Genomic DNA, 11,426 nt, shown 5'->3' with positions numbered 1-11,426 from the left:
GCAAATCATCATGGCACACACATACCTATGTAACAAACCTATACATTCTGCACTTGTATCCCAGAACTTAAAGTAAAACGAAAAATATGTACATATATTGAAAAGTATTTTAAAAAAAAAGTATGCAACTACCTTTTCTCTTTGACAGTTCAACTCTGTAACAACATAAAACATCTGAACTCGAATCATTTTTTCTATTTAAAGCCACAGTAAAAGTTAGAATGCATCCATTCAGTTGAGTTCCTACATTCTGTTGCCATCTTTATAAAACCGCTTGAATAGTTCTAGGTTTTTTCATGCTGGTTAACAGGATCAGCCCATATGATCATCAAAATATTCACTGTGCCAATAGCAGACACCACAAGACAGGTAAGTGTCAAGTCCTTCCAATCTTAAGTACTTGGCCACTATAGGTTAAAATTTCGAGACTGAGAGTTTCAGAAAACTTTCTTATATTCAAGACATATTAATAATTTCAGATGCATAAACTACAACTCTTGAAATATAACTTTTTAGCACAAAAACATTCTCAACAGAGTTTTACAGCAATTGTAAAGCAAATATAAGCTGGGAGCAATGGCACATGCCTATAGTCCCAGCTACTTGGAAGGCTGAGGTGAGAGAATCGCTTAAGCCCAGGAGTTCCAAGCAGCTTAGGCAACATAGCAAGATCTCATCTCTAAAAAGAAAAAAAGAATAAATATAAGACCTTTGTTTCAGGATCTTAATTATATATTTTATAATACATGTCACGTTCAATTGAGTGGCACAGGGTGAGACTCTGAGTATGTCTTTTTCTTGTATTTGCAGAACAGCACAAAGGAATCTGGAGGCTTGGGGCTATGTTTTTCAACACTGCTTCTTCCACAGTGCTATCACAATGCTTTGTACATAAATGCTTAATGTTCACTAAACTTAATTTGAGAGGTTATACAGAACATACACAAAAACTCTTGATACAATATATAGATACTGTAAAATATAGTTACATATTTTCAAAATCAATAATATTTCATTCAATGAGGTAGATAAAAACATAACTCAAAGGTAAGGCATTTTCAAAATGTCCACGTATTATGGAATTTAAAATGTATCCTAATTTATGTTGTCAATGTTAAATGTTTTCATAACTCATATCTATTCAAGTATTTTCAATGTTTAGAAAAAAGATTTTTATTGCCAAAATAAAAACTAAAAAGATGTAAGGCAAAATAATTCATTTTATTTCTTAAATGCCTGCATATTTATAATCATATAAATTTTCATGCACTATATAATTTATGAGATACTGTACTTTCACATTAATTAAAAATTAAAAATATTAGGAGACTAATTCAACCACTTCTGAAGAAATGAATGGCTGATCAGAAAATGTCAAATTACTATCATAAGCCCAAGATTTTATCATAATCATGAATAGCATTTAATCATGAATATCATTATTTAACTTTTAAAACTATACTTACAGTTTTTAGATTAAAATCCCATATTGGGTCAATGAGACTTTACTCCAAATTATATTCACATATGGAAGAAAGTTTTTAATTCAATATTTTATTATAGTCCACAGTATAAAGATAATTTTCATGAGGATTACATGATGGATAGCTAGCAAAAGAAATATGCTAGCACAGGGTGGTAATGCCAACTAAGCATGCACTGAACCAACAGACTACTTTAGTAAGTCTTTGATTATTGCTAGCTTTTCTATAATGTTCAGGATCTCAAAGGTCACTAAATTTTATAATTATCTCCAAACAATTTTCTTCATGGTCATTTAAGCTTTGTCTAAACAGCTGAGTGTGTTGCCAAGCGACATCACCATCTCCTCTGCTTAATTCTGCTTCCAAAATAACTTCAGTGGCACCAGAAAAATCAGCATAGGAGTGAAGATTGTTATCTGTTAGAGGGGAAAAAAAATTAACATTTTGCTTTTGGTAATTTAAAGAACATAGATCATTTTGAAATGCATTTTATATAGGCTGATGTATAAGTTAAAATAAACGCTTAAAAATAAATACAAATTATTCTTTATGGAAGAAATGCATCCTTTGAAACAAAGAAATGATTTTTTTCCTTGCGTTTGTAGTTCACAACAGAAAACATTGGCCTTTCTGTTACAATGGGATCACACAGGTTTTATTTAAATTTTTATTTTATTTTATTTTTTTACTGAAATAGTATCAATAACTCTTGGATACAAAAAAGAACTACATCTCAAATAAGTACAAGTGGTCTTCAGAGTGCTAAATATATATTTCATGATTAATTCTCCAGTCAAATGCTTACCGCCTGTCAGTTCTACTCGTGCTGTATCAGATCGCAATTTCCATTCTATTGTTCCAGTTTGAAAAGTTTGACTAGTTGTTCTAATAGAAATGCTATCGATTTTTAGGCCAACCGACCCACACTCAAACTTCCAGGAAATATAAGCAAAAGATGATCCTTCCTTTCGGGCCAAATATACCTATAAGGAGTAGGGATGGGGAGAAAGGAACTGTCAGAAATAATGAAATAATACAGAAAACAAACTTAGTGAAGAATATTACTATCACAGGGTAGTATGTACAAGTCGTTATTTTAAAACTAACTTTTCCCTGTTGAAAAGGTTCTTAACTGCTAACATTTTTTTTTTTTTGGCAATTTTTCCCATGGCATCTTTTGCCCTAGAAGAAAGGTATTATTTGAATGCAGATGTCCCCAATAAGTGCAACTCTAAAGGACTGCATACTAACCAAATTTTGGTAAATCATATTCTTTTATATTAAGACAACTTTTTAAAATGAGTTTTATGATTAATCCTGCTGAAAATGAAGAATCCTTTTAAATGCAACTACTCCTTAATTTTTATTTCTTTTCTAAGTCTGGATTTTCATATACGTTTTCCTAGCGTGACGTGGTATGCTATAGCCTCTAAATCGAGCAAATACCTCAGCCATTGCTAACTAACAGTTTAAAAGGTGATATCCGTGCTCACTTCTCTAAATGGCATGCTCCCTGTTCCTTCATCAATACCCTTTAGCACATTAAATGTATACTATTTAAGGCATCTAAGCCTACCGGCTGCTTCCAGCTCATTCCCTCTCATACTTCTATCTACACTCCTCAAAACATTGCCATGAAAACTGACATCCTTAGCCTTGGTCTTTCACAGGTCACTCTATTCAACCATGCTCAAACTCTTAAGACTCTGACTCTTCAGTTGTTCATCCCTTATGTCTGAATTCCCACACAATTCTATGTATTTGTTTGAAATAATTCCTGGAAAGAAACCCCTTCCTCACTAATACTGCACTTACTACTACAGTTTGGATTTTACACTCATCTTGCTGCAATTGACTACTGCTGTGCAATTCCAATTGCTCTGATCATATTTTTATTTTCAAGTGTATTATTTTAGACACAGGGTCTCACTCTGTCCCCCAGGCTGGAATGCAGTGGTGTGATCATAACTCACTGCAGCCTTGAACTCCTGGGTTCAAATGACTCTGTTGTCTCAGCCTCCAACTACCATGCCTGGCTAATTAAAAAAATTTTTTAGAGGCAGGGTCTCACTTTGACACCAGCCTCAGTCTCCTGAGTTGCTGAGATTACAGGTGTGAGCTACCGTGCCTGGCTCTGATCAGGTTAATGTTTTAAAATCCCACTCTCTTTATGTCATCTGCCTGGTTTGAAAGGTACAGCAAGTACTTGATTCTTACATTAAGTCTAATCTATTAGCTTTAAAAATCCTCCACAATTAGGCCGGGCATGGTGGCTCATGCCTGTAATCCCAGGACTTTGGGAGGCTGAGGTGGGCGGATCACGAGGTCAGGAGATCGAGACCATCCTAACACAGTGAAACCCTGTGTCTACTAAAAATACAAACTATTAGCCGGGCATGGTGGCGGGCGCCTGTAGTCCCAGCTACTCGAGAGGCTGAGGCAGGAGAATGGTGTGAACCTGGGAGGCAGAGCTTGCAGTAAGCCGAGATTGCACCACTGCACTCCAGCCTGGGTGACAGAACAAGACTCCATCTCAAAAAAAAATAAAAGAAAAAAAAAAAAACTCCACAATTTCATCCCACCTTGAATTGCCAATGCTCCTTTATATTTTTGTATACTATACTCCTTGATACTGCCCATATTCTGACCTACCTTCATCAAATCATAAGCTCTCTGGGGGCACAGTTTCTGGATTCATAAAAGCATTTAGGGCCAGGCGCGGTCACTCACACTGGTAATCCCAGCACTTTGGGAGGCTGAGGCAGTCAGATCACTTAAGATAAGGAGTTCAAGACCAGCCTGGCCAACATGGTGGAACCACGTTTCTATTAAAAATACAAAGATTAGCCAGGCATGTTGGTGCACACGTGTAATCCCAGCTACTCGGGAGGCTGATACATGAATACTGCTTGAACCAGGGAGGCGGAGGTTGCAGTGAGTGAGATCGTGCCACTGCACTCCAGCCCGGGTGACAGAGCGAGACTCTGTCTAAAAAAAAAAAAAAAATACAAATAAAAACATTTAGTAAATATTAAGTATTAAAGATCTGTATGCAAATATATATATATGTATATATATATTCATATTAGACTTGATCTTGTTAGGAATATCTAACTCATACTCTAGCTCAGGGGAAAATAGTTGAAAGTACCATATAAAACACATCTGCCATGGAATATCCTATTACATGTACTATTCTGTATTCTGGTCTTTACTCATCAAGTAAAAAAATCAATCACCGATAGTATTCTAATCACCATCTATTTGACAACCAACCTATAGCTATTTTTCTTCCAGGTGTGCCTGTTAATTTAATATGAAAAATTTTAGAATCAGTGAGTTAGAGATTATGTAACAACTGAGCAATCACTCTCCAAAGAAAATGATCTTAAACTACTACTTAAACTAGATATGTATAGCCAACTGTTGTTTGTTGTTGACAAACCTAGACGTGGAACTGTCAATTGCTCCACTCAAGTTTGGACAACGTCACTATAACATCCTCCAGTGTTCATATATGTTCCTACTGCATGCTCCTCCTAAAGCCATTTGTAAGGAGGACGTGGGACTCAGGACTCCACCGGTGGTCCCTGAGAATCATTAGTTTCACCCATCCTAAACCATTAGACATCTGGGTTACACACAGGTTAATTGCTCCTTTAAAGGAATGGCTACCAAAGGGGGATAGCTGGGAAAGAAGAGCCAAACAGAGAGGTTACTGGAAGAAAGGTGAATTAAAAGAAATAAAAGACTTGAGGAAAGTAATCTTAAGACATAAATATTAATAGATATACTCAAATTTATATCTCAATATGCATTTCTGTATCTTGTATATTTTCAGAGCTCACTAGATTCAAATGTCCCTCAAAAGTGTGGGTATAAAACATGATAGGTTGAATTAGGTTAACTTCAAATCTAGCTTACTCCAATAATTGCCTTAATTATACTGTGTGGGTCTGGGTCAGAACTGTGGTTTTAACTGTAAGAGAAGGTTTATAGTAGCTGTTGAATATGCCTGACAGCATTTATTAAAGACTTAAAATTTTCAGTCCTAAAGGCATCATCAGCTTTTAAGACTAGAAAGTTAAAGAATAAGATAGAGTTCATGATTTAATACTTACATGTTTAAACATTCAAACATACTATGAGCAAAATAAAAAATGTCTCATGTTAAAGAAACAGTATATGGAGATCAAACACCCTATTTATACAGAAAATTCCTATTATCTTTTTTACACAATATATTCTGTCAAAGACTCATTTTTAGAGGTGGTAGAAAGTTACCAAGAATATGTATACTCAGTTTGGTAAATTAAAATGTGCCAAAACAATAGAATTTATAAAAAACCTCCAAATCTGGTCCTGTCTATGTATAATACCAACACAATCAGTAGCTATACTTTATTTAAAAGGAAAAAAAAAGCTAACATTCACTTGTTTAATGTAGAGAAAAAACATTTTTTTTTTTACAACTATTGATTGTTCCTAACATCATGAGTTATTTGATAGACACATTTTTGCCTGTAGGCTTAAAATTTTTTTTTTTTAATTTACTGTGTGCATTCTATAAGCTCGATTTTGTAATATGTAGGTCTCTAAAAGGTGAGTGTTGCTATCCTACTTTAGCAGGAGTGCTAGTAAAGTCAGAAATCATGGAGGTTTTCTCCTGTATTCTATATATACCACCCCAACCCTCCTCCCACCAGTGACCCATCCTTGCTCCTTTTTGATGTCTGTAAGCACATATGGGCATATACAACCTTTGGGTGAGAACAAGACCTGTGTGTCTAGGGTTTAGGCATAAGCCATACTATTCACAGTGTATACAAATAGAACTTGTCCTTCGGGTTGTGGCTGTAACCACTATTTTCAGGACTGAGAACAATTTGCATGTTGGCTTCTTTATGTAATTAATATTCTATAGAAGATCCTTGCTCAAAGATTTTTTGATTACTACATGTCAGGCTGCTATGGCTCCCTAGAGGTTCAGTTTGTACTATATTGTTTGAAGCTCTTCTTTAATACATTCTTAAAATTATTGTTTTACTTAGGCTGCTAAGATTCACTCAAATTAAGTTCACCATACAGCAGGCACCCTGAAGGTCGTCATTCCTACGGATATAGAGCAAAGCAGTTGTATTTCAAGGGATCTTAAATTGTTGCTGGCAAACTGGCACTTGCAATGAGTCTTATTTTTGGTTATTCCATTTTATCTCGAAAATCAAACATGAATCCACTCCTAGTTCCCACTGTATTTAAATATTTCTGTGTATACTTCCAATTTATTCCATTTGTAGAATCTGGATAGAATATTTAAGATTTCCATGTATACTTCCCATTTACTACATTTGAAATAGGAAACTTTCATGGTTTCCTATTACATAATTGTAAGGTAATTAAAGTCCCTGGGACCTGACAATTATTTACCTCTCTAGTCTCATTTCTCACTATTCTCCTTCATATTCTCTACTTTTCACTCTTTCCTGAATACACCAGATGTCTTTCACCTCAGTGCTTTCAAACACACTATTTCTCAGGTCGCCAAACAACCTCCCCTTCCACATCCTATCCTCATACTAAGAAACTCTCCCCTCTTCCTCCTCTCCAAAAGCCAACTCAGATATTAATTCTTCTGCAAGGCCTTCTCTGACTCAGTGTGATACTATGATATGTGTGTGTGTATATATATCTCTCCAGATTTTCATTCATGGTTCCTGGCTCATAACTCCCATAGCCTTTGTTATTTCTAAGGCAGGCCATGGAAACTAAAAATATAATCTCCCCACAAGTTTCTGTCTTGGTGCTGACCATAAAGAATTTATCTGACCTACCTTGTCTGATTCTGGGTCATAACACCCCTATTTCAGAAAGTGTCCTGTGCCATACCCTGGAGGTGGAAATGCTGCACAGAGACCAAGAAGAATCTGAACAGATAGGCTTTGCTGGTTTTGTCAGGCTATTAGTATCAGATCACACCCTTTTTGTCCAAACATATTTCTACACTGTTGTCATGGTTATGAAAATCCAATGAAGTCTCCACAAAAGGCCTATGAGAACAGCGTTTGGAGAACTTCTGGAGAGCTGATCACATGGAGGTTACTAGAGGGTGGCACACCTGGGGAGGGCAGAGGGGCTCCATGTGCCTTCCTATACCTTGCCCTCTGCATCTCTTCATCTGTATCCTTTGTAACATCCTTTATAATAAACCAGTAAACGTGTTTCCCTGAGTTCTGTGAGTCACTCTAGCAAATTAATTGACTCCAAGGAGAGAGTCCTGATTTACAGTCAGTTGGTAAGAAGCACAGGTAAAACAAACTGGAGGTTGTGACTGGCATCTGAAGTGGGGAGGGGACAGTCTTGGGGACTAAGCCCTCAACATTTGGGATCTAATGTTATCTCCATGAAGATTATGTTAGAATTGATTACATCAGATGTCACTCAGCTGGTTCTGCTACAGAATTGCTTGCTTGCTTATTTGGGGGAACCCACCCCCACATATTTGGTCACAGAGGTCTGAGTTGATTGTTGTAGAGAGAACAGAAAAGAAACAAAACAAAATATTTGTAGAGCGAACAAAAAACAAAACAAAACAAAATACGTGGAGTATGAGGTTTTTTCACTCAGATTCAGCGTGTCAGTGGCTCTTGTTTCTGTCTTCTTTCTCTCAGTAGCATAAACAAACACATACTCTTCTACCATTTACCCCATTAATCTAAACAGTTGGCCCACACATGTCTTTCATTTACCAGCTGATATGCACCTTGAGGCTTGCCTCTTAATTCACCATTACATCTGACTGCCAAGCACAACACTTGACAATGTGCCTATTTGCTAAGTGTTGAATGAATTATTGACATAATGCCATGCACCCGCCCCCTCCATCAAAATACTAAAATGACTGTAGTGACAAAGAGAGAGATAAAACTGATCAAAACCAAAAAGTATCTAAGACCATCCAAAGAACACTCAACAAAGTGAAGTTTTTACAGTGCTCTACACAGCCCTAGGGGTGATGCAGAATTTACGCCACATACATTCTTACATTCACCAATCTTTACTAAACACTTACTATGTATCGGGTACTATGCCAGATGTATGAATACTGAGAGTACAAAAGTGAGTAGAAAAAGACAAGGTCTCCCCCTGAGAATTGTTTACAATCTAATGTAAACATTATTACAGAAAGAGACAAATAATGTATTCTCATACCTATTTGTTGAATACATGTCATGAAAGAGAGGTACATGGTACAAATGAACCTATAAAGAGGGAAATGGATTCAGTTTGCTGGGACCTGAGGGAGTGAGGCTTGGACCAAGTGGCAAGGTTAAGAATACATTAATCAAAAAAGAGAAGTACAGGAGGTTCTGTGAAGAAGGGAGACGGGGCAATATATCTGCAATGCAGAGAGCAAGGGGTAGCATAGTGCAAGGCAAAGCCAGAGAAGAAGGCAAGAAGCAGATTTGGAAAAGACTTGGAGCTATGTCTTACTCTAAGAGCACTCAGTTAAGGATTAAGTTTTTGTAAATGTTTCTTCAGCAATAGCATGGATCACAGCTTTGAAAGGATTAGGGCAGATGGAGATTAGCAAGGAAGCTATTAACACTGCTTTTATCAAGGTGTTATCACTTGCCTCCCAAAAAGCATACTGGTTTTCTTGATTTAGTTTTTATATTCTTATCAATTCAGATATTATTGAACAATGCTATTTGCTAAATAGCAAATTTTAATCTTTGTGCTCCTGGGAGGATACCTCTTTGAGAGGTAAAGAATCTGTTCTAAAACTCTGAAAGCAGGCTGCATGTGATCTGTCATGACACCTGGTTGGAGATTACCAAGAAAAAGTGTGGTGAAAAATACGTTTACTATTCAACAGAGCTAGAAAATCCCTAATTGGGGGCGTGCTAGTACAGAACCAGAAATACTGATTTAGATGGAATACCCAAGTTAGAATGACAATTGTTACTTCTGAGTTATCACTGTCTACAAGTAAAGATTCTAGTATTTTTCTTCCTTTTGATACCAAATATATGTAGCTAGAAAGAAACTCATTCAACTTAAAAAAAATGGTACCTTCATAAAAGTATATCAAGGCATAAGCTTTACTTGAATAGGGGTGTGTTTTCTATTTAATGGTCTTTGTCTATCATTTACATTATTTAAATCTTTCTCATACAATAGCCCCTCTGTGGCTAAAATGTTCTATTTGGAGATGCTGAAACATGCCACGTACTCCATGCCTTGTTTTGGTTTCCTTGCCTGATGAACACCTACTCAACCTTCAGCGTCCAGCTCAAATGTCGTCTGCTCAGTGGAGCTTTGCCCAACTCCCACAGCCAGAGCTAATCACTCCCACCTTGCTGTTTCCATAGCAATGTGTTGATATCCTTATTAGAGCACTCTGCATCATGGTTAAGACAGCGGTTTATGCTTTGGCTTCCCCTTTTAGATCGTGAGGTCAGGAATCATCTTTTTGTCCATGTAGCTGAGAATAATGCCTGGCACAACAGTACAAGTTTGCTGATGAACAAATGAGTGTATAAGACAAAGAAGGAATACTCCATAGAGTAGTTCTGTTTCTTGGCATAGGACATCTTCTGTAACACATCACTATTTTCCCCATCATTACTACTTGACTAATGTTGCTGGTTAGGAGGAAATCCATGATTTTTCTCCATTTCAGCAAGTATAGTCACTGGATAAAAAACACTTTTATTCTATCTTGCTTTCCGTTCAGAGAAATTCTTAGACTAAGGATAGTCTTCTAGAAGACGTTCATCCTCTCTCATCAACTACACAACTGGCCGGGCGCGGTGGCTCAAGCCTGTAATCCCAGCACTTTGGGAGGCCGAGACAGACGGATCACGAGGTCAGGAGATCAAGACCATCCTGGCTAACACGGTGAAACCCCGTCTCTACTAAAAATACAAAAAACTAGCTGGGTGAGGTGGCGGGCGCCTGTAGTCCCAGCTACTCCGGAGGCTGAGGCAGGAGAATGGCGTGAACCCGGGAGGCGGAGCTTGCAGTGAGCTGAGATCCGGCCACTGCACTCCAGCCTGGGTGACAGAGCGAGACTCCGCCTCAAAAAAAAAACAAACAAACAAACAAAAAAAACTACACAACTAATTACAGATATCTTGAAATTTTAAATTTTATCTCTATTTTTATGCATTTCTTTGGCTAAAGAAGAAAATTCCAAAATTTAGAATAATCCTATAAGTTATTAATACAAAAATACCTCAACTTGTTTAGTATTAGACAATGTGATATAAATGGAGTACTTCCATGTTTAAGCAGCAAGGTAAGTTTTTGAACAAAAACTTATGGTTGAAAAAGAGAAAAGCAGAGACCTTATCACTGTATAGACATCTTTGGTAATTTGACTAATGCCTAGTACAGTGACAGCATATAACAGATGCTCATAAACACTAGCAGCTGTTTATATGTGTCTCACTTTTTAAATCTATCAATATATTTTACAAGTGAACAACTTCCCACTCAAGTATCTTGGTAAACTAACTTTAAAAGCTTCCTATAAGTTAATTGATTCCTATGAAACTCTATCAATAATAAGATCAGATCTACTGAGGTCATGTGAATAGCTTTAAGTTTATTTTGGTGTATTTCTAAGGAGCAGGCAGTTTTAAAGCAAAGCCTCTTATTCGTTACTGAATGTGATGATAACATGCAACTTGGTATAAATGCACTGCTATAGTCCTAACCTCTACTTATTTTTTTAAGATACAGAGAAGAAATAACCAATATTGCTGCTCAATCATGCATTCTTTGAAGTGACTGCCTATTAGATGTTTAGCTTTCTGAAATTTTGAACTAAATCTATTATACTCCCTAAATAGCCTGTATTTAATGGGTAATCAATACACATCTGTGAAGGAATTAATTCACTCTCTCTCTCTCTCTCTCTCTCTCTATATATATATA

The 11,426-nt window shown here is 36.6% G+C and overlaps 1 protein-coding gene across 3 annotated transcripts in view; it reads right to left on the bottom strand.

The window, feature by feature from the left end:
• Positions 1 to 1,202: 1,202 nt before the first annotated feature.
• The window catches only part of NGLY1 (N-glycanase 1), a 67,953-nt gene continuing 57,729 nt past the window's right edge, over positions 1,203 to 11,426 (bottom strand). For 2 of the 3 annotated variants that reach the window (XM_023207275.3, XM_023207276.3), the window contains 2 exons: positions 2,290 to 2,467; positions 1,203 to 1,900 (listed from right to left, as the gene is read on the bottom strand). In XM_023207275.3, coding sequence (XP_023063043.1) covers positions 1,725 to 1,900; positions 2,290 to 2,467 — 354 coding nt within the window. In that variant the 3' untranslated portion in view covers positions 1,203 to 1,724. The remainder of the gene's footprint in view (positions 1,901 to 2,289; positions 2,468 to 11,426) is intronic. The other variant, XM_023207277.3, reaches the window with a different exon arrangement.

Source organism: Piliocolobus tephrosceles, chromosome 2 (assembly GCF_002776525.5).
Source record: "Piliocolobus tephrosceles isolate RC106 chromosome 2, ASM277652v3, whole genome shotgun sequence".
Classification (NCBI taxonomy): Eukaryota; Metazoa; Chordata; class Mammalia; order Primates; family Cercopithecidae; genus Piliocolobus; species Piliocolobus tephrosceles.
Note: the sequence above shows the minus strand (reverse complement) of the source record. Positions and strands in the feature narration are given on the sequence as shown.